Source organism: Ranitomeya imitator, chromosome 1, assembly GCF_032444005.1.
Source record: "Ranitomeya imitator isolate aRanImi1 chromosome 1, aRanImi1.pri, whole genome shotgun sequence".
In the NCBI taxonomy this organism is placed as follows: Eukaryota; Metazoa; Chordata; class Amphibia; order Anura; family Dendrobatidae; genus Ranitomeya; species Ranitomeya imitator.
In genome coordinates this window covers 1,146,143,696-1,146,162,943 of record NC_091282.1, presented here as the reverse complement: position 1 = coordinate 1,146,162,943, position 19,248 = coordinate 1,146,143,696, and the positions used below count along the sequence as shown (strand labels likewise).

General features: G+C 40.6%; 1 protein-coding gene across 2 annotated transcripts in view; it reads left to right on the top strand.

Moving 5' to 3' along the window:
* Positions 1 to 15,221, top strand: part of KLF3 (KLF transcription factor 3) — a 65,979-nt gene extending 50,758 nt beyond the window's left edge. For both annotated transcript variants that reach the window (XM_069744612.1, XM_069744613.1), the window contains exons 3-6: positions 3,894 to 4,359; positions 5,799 to 5,946; positions 12,776 to 12,936; positions 14,247 to 15,221. In XM_069744612.1, coding sequence (XP_069600713.1) covers positions 3,894 to 4,359; positions 5,799 to 5,946; positions 12,776 to 12,936; positions 14,247 to 14,428 — 957 coding nt within the window. In that variant the 3' untranslated portion in view covers positions 14,429 to 15,221. The remainder of the gene's footprint in view (positions 1 to 3,893; positions 4,360 to 5,798; positions 5,947 to 12,775; positions 12,937 to 14,246) is intronic.
* The last annotated feature ends 4,027 nt before the right edge of the window (positions 15,222 to 19,248 follow it).

The following is a 19,248-nucleotide window of genomic DNA, read 5'->3' as shown; positions in this document are numbered from 1 at the left end:
TTATATGTTGCTCGCCAGTTCTTCTTCTGTTCAATTATTGACTCATAGGAGTTAAAAGTCCCTCTAGCCTAAAGCCATGTATTCACAGCCTGGGATTTTTATATGGCAAGTTACATGTAAGGCTATAAATTCCAGGTCACACATCTTAAATGGAACAGTGAAAACACACAGGCTTTACTACTGCTGGTATTATGACTTCACAAACCAAGACCCTGACCCATAACAGGAAGGGGTATCCACAGTGGGGGGAAAATGTGCAGAAATGTGCGTGTGGTTTAGTCTAGCCATACTAGTTTAAGAGAATTTAGTGAACGAGCTTTGCCATAAGCATGCAAGATATTACCCCTATTTTGTTGCCTTTTTAATAAATGTAATCTAAACATGGAATGAAGATCTGCGTCAATTCTCAAAGATATTCTTGTTGCTTTTCTATTATACATTTTTTCACTTGTTGTTTAAATTTGTGAGAAGGTACAGATTCCGGAATACCCAATTATTCCCAAGGCTAGAAATGGCCATGCATAGTCAATCACTTTTGTTTGAAAGGAACCCGTGACATTGAATATGCAGGCGACATGTTATAGAGCAAGAAGAGTTCGAATAGGTTGACAGCCTTTCCTGTAAAGGTTTTGCTTATAGAGATAACTGTCAGTCACTGAGGAGGACCACCTACTGGACTCCTAAGCTCAGGTCCTCCTGCTCCTCAGAGACGGGATTACAATGACAGGTAATCTACAGCTGATAACACAGGATCCACCAATCACAATGGGTGATGTCACAGCTCCGCCTCCCATCGCAAAAACATCTCTGCATATGCTTATTAGATGCTTCAAAACAGAAGATCTGGTCCCGGTCAGTCTATTGCTGCTAATGTTTATGTAGATTTCCTGAAAGGACAGGAAAACCCTCAGAGGTTAGTTTGAAAATTGAAAGACTTCGATTTCTTTTTCTATAGATTGTGAAAAGATTGCCCAAAAACAATAGGTCATTTTCTTTAAGAACAACCTAAATTGGGAACAACTCTTTAGGGTACGTTCACAATGACTTTTTCAACATGGATTTTGAAGCGGGTTGGCTTGTAAAATCCAAGTCAATAACTCAGTGTGAACATCTCTTCAAAGTATTCTTACTTATATAGCACCATCGTATTCTTTGTAGTGTGGGAGCGAACCAGGAGGAAACCCACCCAAACACGGGAGGACGTATAAACTTCTTGAAGATGTTGTCCTTGGTGGAATTTGAACCCAGGACCCCAGTTCTGCAAGGCAACAATGCTAACCCTCACTGTCTAGAAATATTAGGGCACTATATACCTATAAAGTATCCATTTTATCTACTAGAACTATGGGACTAACAAGGCCAAACTATAAATAATCTTATCTGAATCTGGGGGTTCATTGAGGTCATAACACACCTCCTATTCGGCTACGATATGGTGATCATAGGACGATATGGTCTGGATTTATCTTAGCACCTCCCCATATATGTTTTCTTTCAGGAAACGTGTATAACCTATGCACTTTGCTTTTGTCAACACATTTCAGTATGTCACTTCAGTTCAAGGTAAGGTGACATGACATGTGCACAGCGAATGTATTGCCAAAGCTCCTAGAGGTGTGGGGTCAGTACTGTGGTTTAAAGACATGTTCCAATACCTCCTGACAGACTCATTCTCAGTTTATTTGGCCTGAAAGTGAAAATTCCCTTGGATCAGCTCAATTTTATAGTCTTTTTTTAAGCAAACTCTGCAAATTTTCAATCATGAAGTCACCAACTTCATCTTCTGCCAAAGTTTTAAAAAGATGTGCAAATGGCGCCACGAGCCTTGCACTAGACACAAATACAGGAAATTTTATTCCAGAAATTAGAAGAAATTTTTCTTCAATTTTACCAAGTAAGGTGAGACATTTAATAATCTAATGGATATTTCCATGGCAATACAGTTAGTTTTGTAGCAGTAATTGTTTTATTGCGGGATGAAATCTAGTCATATAAAGGTTGGTGCCAAGAACCACACCATGGCTTTTGGCAGGCTTTTGGCTGTACAGAACATATTCTTCTGTGTGTGTTTCAATTTATTATGAATAGACTGTCTCTGCCCAGCCAAAGAAAGAACATTACTGTAGCTTTGTCTACCATCTGTTTCTGCTATCACTTCTACATTACGTCTGTACCTTTGTATAACTAAACCACACCAATCACCCCAACGCCTTGGATTAGAACAGCGCAGACTGACGGAAAGTGGATACCTCAGGGTGCTCCTACCACAATTTTATGACTGTGTTGTATATATGTCCTCACAAGACAAGTAGCCTGTGATGATGATGAAGATTAGGTTACTCTGAATCACTGCCCTGAATGGAACGATTACTGGAAAAGATCTCTCCACCCTTTTTAGTCAGTGAAAAAAAAGAGTTTGAAATGTTTGAAGTCATCATTTGGCAAAGAAGAAAATCAACATTCGGCTATGAGGAAATGAAGTCAGTTGTTTTAACATTACATACCAAAAATGTTGGGCTGTAAGTTGATGGACACCATCATGGAAATCTGACAGACCCTAGTAATCGTCTGTGAGGATCACTGGACATTGGATGGAAACACCATTGCCATTATTCTTGTTAAACATTCTTCCAGGAAGGTAGGAACCCAAACTGTGTAGAATTCCTAAAATGACAAACTCAGCAGGTACTCGACCTTCCTGGGTCCAGCATCGGCGGCCTGCCAGTGCCCTGGCTCTGGGTTTTAGCTGCTGCGTTGACATCACCACTCTAGCCATATTCTGTGAAGCTCGGCACAGCTGACAATGTTGATGTGATATCACTACTGCACCCGAAACACCGTGAATGGAGCCACTCTAAACCCAGGGGGTAAGTACCTGCTGAGTTTATTTTAGGAATTTTACACCATTTTGGGCCCACTTTCCATGGAGCGGACAAACCCTTTAACAACACAGGTGTGAGCATTGCCTTTACGGAGATGTTTACTTGAGACAACCCCTTCTTTGTTAAGGCCTTCAAACACTTAAGGCTAAGGGTTGTCCAAACCTGTCAATTTCAACGTGATCGGCAAACAATTTAATGGGTATGTGACCTCCTTACCATCTCCTGGCAAATTATATTGGGGGGAGAAAAGAATCAGGCCATTGAAATTTCTTTTTGTTGGACATGGAGATAAGGCATTGCCCAAGGAGCCTGGCAGCAGCTTTCTCATAGAGGACACAGGAATGATTGACTGCGCTGAGAGTATCTGTGTATGGGGGTGTTGAGAGAGATGGCTGTCAGCTTGACAGCTATGTAATGTTTATGGGCAACATTAGCAAGGTCCCCTGACAATACCCTGCTTACAAAACATCCCAGTGCTGAGACCTCCCCAGCGAGCATTCATCTGCATTACAGAACGTTCCAGTGTTTCACATTGCTGAGATATTGTTCTCAAGATGAAACACATACATATGCCATGCAATAGCCAAATACTACAACTTTGCTACATAATGCCCATATAATAGGGCTTAGTTTTTGAGTTTTTTAAGCCAAGAACCTGTAGATTGACCCTTCTAAGAATCATCCCAAAGAGGAAAGTGGAGACTTCTAGTTTGTGAATGCACCAGGAAATCTTTTTCTTTTTCCTTGTCTACAACACCACTAAAAGATAGTTGTTTTTTGTGTCTTCAAGTGACGTGAGTCCCTGAACTGGTTATTACAACAGCTTTGTAAAAATTTTAACTGGTTTCTATAGCTTATACAAAATGTGTGCGGAAAATCTGAGTGTGCTTGGCCAGTCTGCTGGCATTTCCTAATCTAAATAATTATCTCAGACCGTTTATGTATTATCTTCAGTTGTTTGAATTTTGTACTTCAAGGTGTCTTTTTCTTGTTTTTGTCTTCCTTCTGTAGCCATATCAAACAAGTTACATAGAGCCACTGAAGACAAATAAATACAGTGTCATTTACCCAACACCAAACATGCCTCACAGTAAACTTTACCCCAGCATTGAAACATTGTCTGGATTCCAAATGGAGCCGGTGGATCTAACTACAAACAAGAGGAATTCGCCTCCCTCCGCAGGAAGGTCCCCATCTCCTCCCAAGAGAAGAACTCCTCCAGTTTTATATATGCACTCATCCAGTCCACCTTTGAAAAAGTTAACTCCATCACCACCATCTGTACCACAATTCCCAATGCCATTAACCATTAACCCATTGTTGTCTGCATTTCCTAGACATGGGTATAGGAACCCTGGACTCTTACCCTTATTGCAGCCAATGGTTGTACAGCCTGTTCCTTTCATGTACACACCTCATCTTCAGCATCCAATCATGGTAATAGCTGATGAACTGGAGAATCAAAGTAGTAAACACAGTAAGTACTTCTAATAATGTTAAGAATTCAACATATTTTTAATCTGTCAATTTGGATAAATGACAAGTAGAAGGCGCAGATATCGTGCCTCCATCTGAAGAGCCTGTATCCCTTTGTTTACTCAGTTTTACATTTTAGGGTAGTTCTTCTGAGGATTCTTGTGTGAACAATCTTTGTCCATATTCCCTATTGGGTTTGAGGACAACACAAGACATCCTAGATTAAAGCTGCTCCATTCTGATATAGTAGAGCCTTATATGTATCACATGGATGCCATTCAACTGAGCACATTATTGCTCCAGGAATGGGACTTGCAACAATCCACTGATCACCACAGTAGTTGAGTTCTGATGGTAGATATCTCTGAGACAAACCCAGTCGGACATACATTTGCTAATGGTTTATCCAGTATGACCAGTATTTACTAAAGGCCTCTAAGCACATTTCATCTGACACCTACCTCTCCTGACTACCCCATAGAAAAGCAAGCTTGGCTCAGCTAAGCACTCTTGTGTTCTCTATGAGCAGCTCATCTCCACACGGAATAAAATGCTCAACCATAGAAATTCAAGAGGCCAGAACTTTCTTTCTTCTGACATCAACAAAGTAAGGAGGCCTCCATACTCATTAGACTGATGGACGATCCAGCCGACATTAACGGGTTTGGCCATCTTTAGTCTAATGTGTATGCGGGCCTTAATAATGTATGGATCTATGATGACAAAAGAAGTTCGCTAAGGTTTCAGCTTATTCACTTGCTGTAGCACCAATGTCAGAATGATCTGGGCCAAAAATTTTCATTGATTTCTGGTTTGAGGGCGGTTTAGCTTTTAATAAAATTCAGTGTGGAGACCCACTGCAGTTTAAAGACCCCCATACATATTAGACTAATGTCGGCCGAACCCGCCGATATCAACAAGCTTGGCTGATGGTCTAATGCAGGGGTGTCAAACTGCATTCCTCGAGGGCTGCAAACAGGTCATGTTTTCAGGATCTCCTTGTACTGCACAGGTGATAATTTAATCACCAACTCATTATTTGTGTAGGTGATTAAATTATCACCTGTGCAGTACAAGGAAATCCTGAAAACATGATCTGTTTGCAGCCCTCGAGGAATGCAGTTTGACACCCCTGGTCTAATGTGTATAGGTGCACAGACCCCTATATTGATGACTCATTGATTGACTGATGGTCAATCGTGCACTTCCGATTTTGGATTGCTGAGCTCATTGTTCTCCTGGCGATAAGCCGCGGCTTATAAATACAGAACACAGTAGCGCTTGGGAAGAACTAGCACTCCTATGTATGGTAAGAGCTGGCTATGATGGCTGTTGGACGAATATTTTTCCTATAGACACTTATCTCTATCTACTAACTGACTACATGAGAATGGTTCATGTGCATTAATAAATAAACTTTCTATCTTTGTTCTGTTACAGTGCCTGTGACAGTCCCGGAGTGTTACGAAAAATCTCCACTATTAAAAAGCATAAAAGTTGAGCCTGTGACAGATCAATGTATGACTGAAATTTACCCTGAACAAATGTCTCCTGGTATCAGTACACCTCCAAAGTCAATGTTCCATGAGTAAGTCACATAATGTGGACACTTAAAAGATATGTTGGGTATGGGGGTCAAATAGTGTTCATTAAAAATGTTGTACCGTTTGACCTCTATTACCTTTAATAATAATAATAATAATAATAATTTTTATTTATATAGCGCCAACATATTCCGCAGAACTTTACAATTAAGCGGGGACATGCCTTTATTAATCACAGTACTTAGCAGGCTGCAGAATGTGTAAACTGCAAATCTGTCAGTGATCTCCTTCTGACAGTAGAGTTTATTTAAATGCTCCAATGGAATTATTGAGCTCAATGTGACCTCTGCTTAGTTCTCTGAAGCTAAGGTCATAGCAGTATGTAGAAATATTGTTTGGTTTTTTCTGGATAAAAATCAGGCAATTTTTCATCTTTAGGTCACGTTTAGAGATGATCAGAACTTAAGTTTGGGGTTCGTACTGGACAATTAGCGTCCAGTGCTATATGCTGAACACAGACTTATCCCGTTAGTCCGTTCAGAGAGTCGGGGGAAGTCTGGGAGGAGAGAGCGAGAGAGTTTTCCAGCTCAAAACCTTGGGTCCCCTTTGTTTTTAATGGGGTTAGGGTTCTGGTTCAAATTCGGGTACATTTCTTGAATAAAGTTCGGGTAGGGTACCAGAACCCAAACTTCCATGGACCACTAGTCACATTCACACGTTCAGTATTTGGTCAGTATTTTACATCAGTATTTGGTCTCAGCCAGGTCAAAGACAACAGTTTACCACCATTCTTGTGCTACATATATCCAAGTCTGGATCACTATTTAGTGCACCTGGGTGTCTTTTTTTACCGGTTTACAACTTCTTGTTCAGTGGACATTTTCTGGCTCTAATTTTAACATGTACCTAGGTTTTTTTTTGCAAATTGAGCAGAATGTCATTGGATCATAGAATGTTAGAGTTGAAAGGAACCTCCAGGGTTATCGTGTCCAACCCCCTACTCAATGCAGGGCTCACTAAACCATCTCAGACAGATGTCTATCCAGCCTCTGTTTGAAGACTTCCATTGAAGGAGAACTCACCACCTCTTCGTGGCAGCGTGTTCTACTCATTGATCACCCTTACTGTTTTTTCTAATATCTAATCTGTATCTCTCTGTACCAATGTACATGGTCCACTATGCCTTCCCTTGCCTCTATATGAGGATCTGTCACCGGATAGAAAAGGCAAATATGAAACTTGTACTTTTCATATCAGCGAAGTTCTCTCTTACACACCGAAAGGATTGTCAAATAATATTTTACATGACCTAAAGTGAAAATTACAAGCATTTGTCGTGTGTAGAAGAATCTAGGTTAGTAAGGACAAAAACAAGGCGAGAAGAATGCAGGTGTAGTCATTGGATTGTTCTACCTGCGGTGTGGCAATATGTTTTGAATGTAAGGAGCCAATTTGAAAACTTCCCGTGGGTGGGGCGCATGGGCTGAGCTCCTCTTTTGGAATTGACGTCAGGGACCGCACCCTCCTTTTGGCATAACACAACAGGAAATTCTTAATTGCTGTGAAAAGGAGTGACTGAGACAATAGCAAATATTTCTTCTAATGACTAGGACTATATAGGACTATATAAAAAAAAAATAAAGTTGTTTTTTGTGCCGGGAGGGAGGAGAAAAAAAAAAGAAGCTGTTTTGAATTATTTCTGGAGGAAATAGATCATGTAAACAAACACAGAGAAAGCAAACTGCAACGTAACATGGTTTTGCAATCCTGAAAATGTTTGCGTGGGAAAAGGGAGCATGACCTTGTTAATGATTAAAAATAATAAACTCCCCCTTTGAGGCACGCAGAAGAGGACTCTTATAATGAGAACACTTCTGCTGGGCTATAAGGAAATTATATTGTTATCATGTGTATAGAGTGATGACGAGATAAACTAAGTACACCCTCTATGATATCTATCGTTATACTTATCAGTACATAATGAAGAAAACATCTGCTTCCTAGAAGGTCCTAAAATTAGGTAGAGACAACCTCAGATGAACGACAGATTACACCATGTCATTATGTATTTGGCAAAAATTAGACTAAAATGCCATAGCAGTGTGTGAAAAATTAAATACAACTCATCAATAACTTGTAGAACCACTTTTACCGAACATAACTTGAGCTAATTGTTTTCTATATGACTTTATAAGTCTCTCACATCATTCTGGAATAATTCTGGCCAACTTTTCTTCAGTGTGGCTTAATGAGCGGTTATCATTACTCCCGGGCTGTCCTTGTTATGTAAAAAAAGGAGTGGGCAGCCTCAGACTCTTGGAAATAACACGTGTTAACGAAAGAGGTCTCAAGAGTTCCTATTGTCCCAATAAAGGTCTTGAGTTTATAGCATAAGTTGAATCCTAACTAGTCGGTTGTGGGATCCCACAAACTTCCCCAGCTACTGTCGCCGTGTACTTCACTGAGCTGTTCCCAAACAGTAACGGCTCCAATTATGTCACTGTTCAGTAAAAGCTTAGCAAAGTACATAGTCAATCTGGGGTAGTTCAGGGAGCAAAACCACCCATTTCCACAACTAAAAGGGCCACAAAGGTTTGTGGGATCCCACAACCGAAAAGTTTGAAACTGACTTTTGCTAGAAAGTCAAGTCCCATAGGGTGACATTAGATATTGGACTGTTTTTGTTAATAAGTGGTTAGAAAATTCAGTGGACTGAGGCTGCCTACTCTTTCTTTAAATAAAAAAAGGGCAGCCCCAGACTGGTGATAGCTGCTCTTTAAGTTCATTGAGGTTTGTGGGTTTTCATTTATGCATAGCACTCATAACATTTTAGTTAGTTTGAGGTAGGTCTGGAGCCATTACAACACCTCGATCCTTTTCATTTCAGCCATTCTGATGCACATTTGCTGATGCACGTTACTGTCAATGTCATGCTAGCTTTTGGATAGATGGCCTCAAGTTGTACTTTAGATACTTTGATATGTAGAAGAATTGATGGTTGATTCAATTTCTGCAGTGCGCCCAGGCTCTGTTGCTGAAAAACAAGCCCAAGTCCTCACATCACAGTATTTAACAGTTGGCTTGAGGTATTTGAGCTGACATACTGTGTCTGAGTTTTGCCAAACGTGGTGCAGGTAATTATGACCACAGTCTCTACTTTGGTCTTATCTGTCCAAAAGACATTATTCCAAAGGTTTTGTGGTTTGTTCAGATGAAAGTTTGCAAACTTTAGTCATGTTTCCATGTTCTTTTTATACAAATTGTCTCTTCAGAGAGGAAGAGGACTAGAACTCTAGTGTCACCTATTGGAAGTAGCATTCCTAACAGTCATTGTTAACCCTTTAACGAGCCTTGTCACATGACTTAGGATAAAAGCCAAACCAGAATCTCACTTTGCAGACACTGTGTTTTGGGGTGCTGCCCCTCGTCCGTGCAAAGTGGAGATCTAGTTTGGCTGAGTGAGAGGCGTCTGACCGGGATCCAAGAGGTATCGTTTCTCCTTGTGGAGAGTGACATGTTAAGCATGTCGAGGTGAGGAGACTTAAATCCGCAATGACATGTCACTCTCCGCAAGGAGCAACGATGCTTCTTGGATCCCGGTCAGATGCCTCTCACTCAGCCAAACTAGATCTCCACTTTGCACGGATGAGAGGCAGTACCCCAAAACACAGTGTCTGCAAACTAAGATTCTGGTTTGGCTTTTATCCTAAGTCTTGTGACAAGGCTCGTTAAAGGGTCGACATTGACTGTTAGGATTGCTACTTCCAATAGGTGGCACTAGAGTTCTAGTCCTCTTCCTCTCTGAAGAGACAATTTGCATATTTCCCAGAGGAGCATTGCGGCTTTAAGTCTCCTTACCTCGTCGTGCTTAACATGTCACTCTCCGCAAGGAGAAACTATACTTCTAGGATCATGTTCTTTTTACCAAGAAGAAGCTTTCTCCTTGCAACCATTTTGAAGAAGCCATTGTCATATAGCCATGAACTTTAAGATTTAACACGCTAACTTAGGCCTTTAGAGTCTGAGTTTTAGCTCTTGAGTTTTGGGCAGTTTATCTTAAAGGGACTCTGTTACCTGAATTTGGCGGGACTGGTTTTGGGTCATATGGGCGGAGTTTTCGGGTGTTTGATTCACCCTTTCCTTACCCGCTGGCTGCATGCTGGCTGCAATAATGGATTGAAGTTCATTCTCTGTCCTCCACAGTACACGCCTGTGCAAGGCAATCTTGCCTTGTGCAGGCGTGTACTATGGAGGACAGAGAATGAACTTCAATCCAATATTGCAGCCAGCATGCAGCCAGCGGGTAAGGAAAGGGTGAATCAAACACCCGAAAACTCCGCCCATATGACCCAAAACCAGTCCCGCCAAATTCAGGTGACAGGTTCCCTTTAATATTACATGGTCTGATGTTCCACTAAAAGGAAGATTTGTCAACTGTCTCAAATGTTTTGCCCTTGTGAATAATTTTTCTCACTGTAAAGTGATGGATTCTAAGTTGTTTGGAAATGGCCTTATCACCTTTTGCAGATTGCTTTTCACTACTGATCATTACATTATCATTACTGTAATCTTTCCTCCTTGACGCATGCCTGAATTCTCCAGACCAGTAAACTGCCAACATTTCTGCTTTTTTGGTGATTATTTATACTTACACATGAACAATGAATTATGAGCATCCGATTAGTAGCATCTGGTTGCTACCTGCCCTGCTAATGTCTAAGTACACATAGTACTCCATTTTTCACACACATGGCTTCTGGCATTTCGATCCAGTTTTTGATGGACTACACTGTCATGTATTTATCTGAGATTGTATTCTATGGACTGGAAGTTTTTATTTTTTATGACCTGATACACAAAATCATTGAATTGAAAGATGATGTACTTATTTTTTTCTTCTCATGACTATAATACATTGGAGATCCCACAAATAGATGATGTTTTCATTGGGATTCCTGCTATTAGCATGTTGAGCATTGTGATACTTAACCTCCAGGCAAAGGCATAAATGCCATGTGTCTACTTTTGTGTCCTTAGATAAAAGGTGTCAGACCTATTTGGAGGACCTCCCTCTCCAGAAAAACTTGGTTACTACTGAATAATTAACAAAGGGGTGAGAATTGGCCAGAGAGTCATACAAATGCGGTGTGGGTTAAAAACAAAAGGCCATTTTGTCATGGGTGGCAAAAGCCAGCCCCCTAATGAATGGCCTACTTTGATCTACAGAATCCCTTCTGTTTTGTGTCCACCATTGGATACAAGGCTGCAAAAAAATGAATATTCACACAAGATTTGAGTTCTCCTAAAGGTCTAATCATTGTTATCCAACTCCTAGTGGGAGCATTTCCAAAGATAACAGCACTGCTATTTCGGTTTGGCTATCTCTCGCATGGTGTCTGGTGAGTCGCTGTAAGATTACTGTGACTCCACCATGTCCTTGCAATTCGTTATGGGGAAAAAAAAAGGCAAGCAATTTTTGCAAACATTGCAAAAAATGAAGTTTCTAAACCAGCCACAACCTCACTAGTATGTGCAGTATTGTGCTTGGGGGAAAAAGCGAAGGGGAGATTTTATGGAATTCAATTTCTGTTATTTGTTTTTTTATTTTCAGTTTAATTATGATTATAGACCTCCTTTTACTGTTCTCACAGCTCTGCTTCCACACAAAGAGCTCCACTCCCCCAATCAGTCTGCATTGGGGCTAGCTGTGCCCGCCTCAGTCTATGTCTCGGCACCAGCCCCTTTATCATATACAGTTATAGAGAGGGAAACGGAAGCTTTCTGAGTGCACTGAAAAAAATCGGAAGTGGAACTGTTGAAATGACAATAGGGGGTCTGAAATCGGGACATCGCTGCCAGTTTTAGAAATTAAGTATATTAGCTGTTTTAAAAATATTCAAATAATTTTTTTGTGTCAACCCCTTTTAATATATCATAATAACCAGATGCAAATTGAAAGTAAAAAAATCCACATAAAATTAGAATAATTTTATTAATATTGAAGATAAGACATACATTTTAAATCAGAAAAAAAGGAGAGTGAAGACACAAAACTCCAGGACAATCAAAGTCACCATACAATGAAATTGTTATTAGCTGACAGTTATGCATATAATATAAATGGACAGTAGCTATAGAGAGCTTAATAGCATTTAAATATGGCGTGAATGCAGACAGAAGTCTTTATTTAAAGGGACACTGTCACCTGAATTTGGAGGGAACAATCTTCAGCTATAGAGGCGGGGTTTTCGGGTGTTTGATTCACCCTTTCCTTACCCGTTGGCTGCATGCTGGCTGCAATATTGGATTGAAGTTCATTCTCTGTCCTCCATAGTACACACCTGCGCAAGGCAAGATTACCTTGTACAGGCGTGTACTACGGAGGACAGAGAATGAACTTCAATCCAATATTGCAGCCAGCGGTTAAGGAAAGGGTGGATCAAACACCTGAAAACCCCGCCTCTATGGCTGAAGATTGTTCCCTCCAAATTCAGGTGACAGTGTCCCTTTAATATTACCATAGTAGGGCCATATTAATATATAGTTTGTCAGAAATATGCATTTAAATATGTCATATCATGTAAGTGCAAAGAAAGGTAACCTGGAGCCACTTGAACCAGAACCCCGACGAGCGTTTCTCATTAGCTTCTTCCTTGGATTGTCCTGGAGTTCAGCGTCTTTACTCTCCTTAATTTTGATTTTAACACACTGTATGTCTCATTTTGAATATTAATACAATTACTCTAATTTTACTTGGACCGTTTGCTTCCGATTTGCATTTGATTATGATCGATTTTACTGAGTGCTATTTTGTAGGCATTCATCCCTTTTAATGTATACTGTAATATTTATATACCTGTGTTTTTTATGCAGACATCACCCATCAGTTATAGTACACCCAGTGAAGAGGCCATTACCTGTGGAATCTCCAGAAACGCAGAGGAAACGAAGAATACACAGATGCGACTATGATGGCTGCAATAAAGTTTACACCAAAAGTTCTCATTTAAAGGCGCACAGGAGAACACATACAGGTCAGCACCACTCCATATCTGCCTGGTTTATAATTCAGCAATTTTACAATGACTCAGTTTCTGAATTAGTGAAACTCCATGAAGGGTTGTGGTTGATTAGTTGATAGGGATTAGGTAACATACAAAGTAATATCCTAATCCAAAAAAGATCAACAGTAACCACGATGTGGACTGCGCTATATGGATCCGCCTATTGGTATTGTCTATTTGTAGTTACTTGGGGGTAACTAATGGGAATAATCATGTAATCCATCTCAATGATAGAGCACTCAACGAAGGAGGGCAAAGGATTCAGTTATTTTCTAGCCTTCTGATTAGAGTCGATTTGGAGGACCCAGTCCATTAGTCACATCATTAAACTATGGCTGCTGAACAGGAGCCCTGAGAATCGTCTTTTACCTGACAGCATTTGGGGCTCTTCGTTTGATTGGCCAGTCTGGCATGATGTCACATGTACATCAAGGCACAGCGATGATGTCACGCCAGGCCAGCTAATATAGGAGGAGTCAGGGATGCCATCGGTTTTCAGGGCTCCCATCCACTGGCCACAGATTACTGACATGGCCTTTGGACCAGATCATGCCAATCGATTTTCACCAACTCTACTTCTGTCTGGTATTTTGTAGATGCGTCTACATCCAGGAATAGAGATATGACTATAGGGCATGAAGAGGCATCAGTCACATCTTTCTTTTGTATGCCATGAACCCTGAATGCAAAAAGGTTTACTTTTACGAGACAAAAAAAAATCTAATATGAAAAAAATAAATATATGAAATTTTGTTGAGCAATTTGTTTGGAATGTACAGAGAGTAGGAAAGAACCGAAAAGCCCTTTTGACCATGTAAAAAGACACCAATATTATAAACGGCACATGGTATGTGATGGGGGCCAATATCTGATTTTTGAATCATGGACCCCAAGCCTCAGGATTCCTCTGCCCTATAGTTGAGTGCCAATAGGACTTTTTGTAATAAATGTGAAGGGGAAGGACGATTCCCTTAAACGCTATTCGTAATAAGATAGGCAGCTTCCATCTTGAAACCTGTATGTGAACACGCAGTTCCCAGAGGAATGATATATTTTTACTTTTTGCGCATCTGTTCCAAAACATTTTGACCTCCTCAGCAGTCCTTTGCAGCTGTTGTTTTCTTGTACAGGACGGTTGCTGATTTGGAAAGTGATTACTTTTTTTTTTTACCCCCCCAACTCTTTCATTGTTCATATTGCAGAAAAAATAAAATCTAATATCGCTTGCACTCAACCTGCTTCTTTGTGCACTTAACTGATCTTCCTGTTCTCTCCTACAGGGGAAAAACCTTATCAGTGTACATGGGAAGGATGCACGTGGAAGTTTGCCCGCTCTGACGAACTGACTCGGCATTTCCGTAAACACACTGGAATCAAACCATTTCAGTGTCCAGACTGTGACCGTAGCTTCTCCCGTTCGGATCACCTCGCCCTCCACAGGAAGAGACACATGCTCGTCTAAAAAAAAAATGTTCCTTCTTTTTTGGATTTTTTTTATACATGTAATTCTGGATTCAGCTGGTCTGAATCTATACAATTCCAGTCAATAGATTTTATTCTTTTAACCTCAGTGTACTCACCACGGGTCAGACCTAAGAATGTGAACTTTTATTTTTTTTGTTGTTTTTTTGTAATACAGCGGCTAAGCAGTAACTTCCTGCTCTTAATTACACCTCAGGAAATAAAGAAAATGGACAATTTACTGCTTCACGTGTACGTTCAAGCCATATAACTATATGAAATAACTTATACCTATATTTAATTATAAACACCGTGCCTAGTTTGCTTTGTCTTGCCACATTCCTCACACATTCATTAGTGCTACAATGTTATTCTTTTTTTTTGTCCATCATTAAATACATTTCCTAAAAAAAAAAAGAACAAAAAAAAAATCTGTCTTGGAGCAGAAAGGATTGTGTCGGTTCTTTGTTTTGTATGCCATGATGCCTGAATGCAAAAAAAAGTGCACTTTTACAAGACAAAAAATGTAAAATGAAAAACATAAATATATCTACGATAATTTTGTTGAGTAATTGGTTTGGTTTGTATTGCACAGTTATTTTTCGGGTTTATCCTCTCGGTCTGTGCCTTAATCAGGATCAATTTGAGGTTCTACCTGTTTTTCTAAATAGCCCATGTATCCATCCTATGTATCTATCTACCTATACAAAAAATGTACAATTTGTCTATGCCATGTATTATGATGTGAAATGTACTTGAATAATATTAAAATATATATATATTTTTAAAGAAAATATTGGGTCAAAATAAAAGGACATTCAATGCCTGCAATTAAAAATGTGACACTATAAATTACCTTTCTGGTACAAGGTGATGTTCACATCTACGACAAAGGCTTTGTTAAATACAAATCTCAAGGCAAGGTATACATAAAAAATGAATCAAATGCAAGAAGGTATCAAAAGAGACAAAATTTCAAAGTCATACCTAATATGTATACCAATATGAACAAAGTAACGGACAACTCGGAAATTACAAACAAAGAAAGAGAACAAAAAAGACCAAACTCATGCCCAAATAATCATATTAAATAATATTTATTTAAGAATAAGATACACCATATGGTAGGGGGGAAAGAAATCAAAAGAAGGGCGCTACACCAGGAGACGGAGAAGTATTCTTAACAGAATATTGAGGTGACTACATGATGATGGAGTAAATCACAAATGTGGGTAAATAAATAAATAAATACATATCACCAAAGAAAGAATATATATATATATTAAAAATAAAATGAATAAATAGAATATACACAGGGATGTAAGAAAGGTATATACAAGGATACAACCTTGCAGATTAAGGTGCAGGTGCAGCAACACTATACGTTAGAATGGTGCAAGTTGAAGTGTGCTCTAAGGCCAAAGTGCATGTAGTGATTGCTGTATCCTGCAGCAGGCGTGTGTATATAAAGGTACCTTCACACTAAACGATATCGCTAGCAATCCGTGACAGCGTCCTCGCTAGCGATATCGTTTAGTTTGACACGCAGCAGCGATCAGAATCCTGCTGTGATGTCGTTGGTCGGGGCTAGAGGGCCAGACCTTTCTTTGGTCGCTGGCTCTCCCGCTGACATCGCTGAATCGGCGTGTGTGACACCGATTCAGCGATGTCTTCGCTGGTAACGTCACCGCTGTGCTCTGCTTTATGGCCGGCGCTGACACAGTGCAGGGAAGCTGACGGCGGGGGACGTGACAGACATCGGAATGTGAGTATGTACTGTTTATTTTTTTTTACGTTTACAATGGTAACCAGGGTAAATATCGGGTTACTAAGCGCGGCCCTGCACTTAGTAACCCGATGTTTACCCTGGTTACCCGGGGACTTTGGCATCATTGAAGACAGTTTCAACGATGCCGAAGTCGTTCCCCTGATCGTTGGTCGCTGGAGAGAGCTCTCTGTGTGACAGCTCCCCAGCGACCACACAACGACTTACCAACGATCACGGCCAGGTCGTATCGCTGGTCGTGATCGTTGGTAAGTCGTTTAGTGTAACGGTACCTTAACTGTGATCCTAGTCTCATGTATTGGGATTTATATGTAAGAGTAATGTGAAGGATCAGTATCAGGAAGTGTCTCATTTATTAAAGGGCTTGTCCAGTTTTATCTAAAAAAAAATCTTTTATACTGTTTTAAAATTGACATATATCCAACCTACTCATATTTTCATTAACAAAGAGCCAAAAATGTCCAACTATCATCGCCATTTCCGCATCAGATTGAAAGCAGGAGAAAGCTTCTGGTGTCTGTGTGGCCAGTGACATGGTATTAGGGGGTTGGCTGGCTGGATCATTTCAAACGCTCAGCAAAAATACCAAAGACAATACTTCAAGATAAAGATAGCTGCTATTTCTCCTGAAGGGTCTTCTTCAAAAACTCAGCAGCTACGCATCTAAAGGTACCTTCACACTGAGCAACTTTACAATGAGAACGACAACGATCCGTGACGTTGCAGCGTCCTGGATAGCGATCTCGTTGTGTTTGACAGGCAGCAGCGATCAGGATCCCGCTGTGACATCGCTGGTCGGAGCTAGAAGTCCAGAACTTTATTTGGTCGTCAGGTCGGCGTGATTCGTCATGTTTGACAGCAAAAGCAACGATGCCAGCAATGTTGTAACATGGAGTGAACAACCGGCGAGAACGATAAGTGAGTCGCCGTTACGTCACTGGATCGCTCCTGCATCGTTCTAGAGCTGCTGTGTTTGACGTCTCCTAGCGACCTAAACAGCGACGCTGCAGCGATCGGCTCGTTGTCTATATCGCTGCAGCGTCGCTAACTCTAACGGTACCTTAAAAGACATTGTGTGCACATACCCTGAGAGGTGCAACTGCATCTACATCATCTGCACTAAGGTCTGCATGGCAGATTACATTAGTGAAACTTTTGATCTTGGCAGTCAATGATTTCCAGAATTTAACACCTTTGACTTCAGGCAGTAGATGGACAATAAATAATAAAATTGTGCCAAGTTACGCAACTTTCCAAGTCACCTTTGTTAAAAAAAAAGTTAACCTGTTGCTGCTGCAGAGTGTCCATTATCTAGCTCCGTGCTTTTCAGAAATGTCACAAATCTATCAGTGCTGTTCCTGATGGCATTTTGATCACCAATTCCCATTTTTCAGTGTTTGGCTGGTTTCTCATATCCGTGTTTTGCTGTCCGAGTATGGATCACGATTTACGAATGTTTGAAACCAACCTAAGAGGTAGTAGGAGAGGGTGAGAGAGGTTGTACATGGATCAGCAGTTGAGAGCAAAGTGAGGATATTGGAGGACACCAAAACCGCATATGCAAATTGAGAGGAAATACAATATAAGACCTGTACAGAAACTTGAAAGCAAATTAAGAAACCAACAGCCTGGATATGCTCAGAACTCACATCCAACCCGTATTACAGGTAGGGAAACTCCCACAAGAGGAAAATCTGGAACTTGGATCAGGCTCTGTTCTGGATTTCACAGGGGTCTGAAAATGAATGAAGCAGTGAAGATTTTTATTACTTACAGGTAACAGTTAACATATGTAAAAATCAATTTTTTCCATGTCAAATGTGTCCATAGAATTTAACAGGCTCATTACCTAGAATGTTAGAGTTGGAATGGACCTCCAGGATCATGGTGCCCATTGCCCAACCCCCTGCTCAATGCAGGATTCACTAAACCATCTCAGACAGATGTGTGTTCAGCCTCTGTTTGAAGACTTCCATTGAAGGAAAACTCACCACCTCTCGTGGCAGCCTATTCAACTCATTGATGACCCTCACTGCCTGTTCCACTCATTAATCATCTCACAAGATTCTGTGTATGAAGGCATTCCAAAAATTCTGATATGCTAGATATAATAATCTTTATTTTTATATAGCACTAACATATTCCGCAGCGCTTTACAGGTTGCATACATTATCATCGCTGTCCCCGTTGGGGCTCACAATCTAAATTCCCTATCAGTATGTCTTTGGAATGTGGGAGGAAACCGGAGTACCCGGAGGAAACCCACACAAACACGGAGAGAACATACAAACTCTTTGCAGATGTTGTCCTTAGTGGGGCTTGAACCCAGGACTCCAGCGCTGCAAGGCTGCAGTGCTATCTACTGCGCCACCGTGCTGCCTTGATATAGTGCTATTTGTTGCAAATGATTAATTTCTGAAGATTATCTACTAGATTTGATCGAAAAAGATGCCATGATCCTGGTCCGGTGTCCATGTCCGTATTCTGTGGCATCTGGAATAGCGTCTTGCAAACTTCCTTGCACATCACTCAAATGCCAGCATACTAGATGTCTCTGGCATGTACAAAGCCCTCATGACACTATGACGTAAGATGAGGAAGTTCACAGAATTCTGGACCGGCTGCCATACGGTATTGGCATGAATGGTGGAATAGCGTACTGGATGTCTCTGGCACTTACAAAGCCCTAGTGACACTATGATGTCATTGGTGTCTAGGATGCAGACATTCAAGTGCAAGACAAAGTTTACAGGATTCTGGACCGGCTGCCATACGGTACTGGCGTGGATAGTGGACAGCGTGCTGGGAATCTTTTTGTTGAGATCTACCATCTAGCCTTACAAGTATGTAATGTCATTTCTTCAGCTTTGTGCTAATTCAGAATACCAAGTAATCCAGCACCTATCAAGTCTTAAGGATCATTCAGACATCCATGCATATCAGTCCAAGATTGCACTGCTAATACATGGACTGACCGCAGGTCTCCCTACCTGAGCATGGCAGCTTCAAATATTTCTATAAGGCTGTCCCGCTCG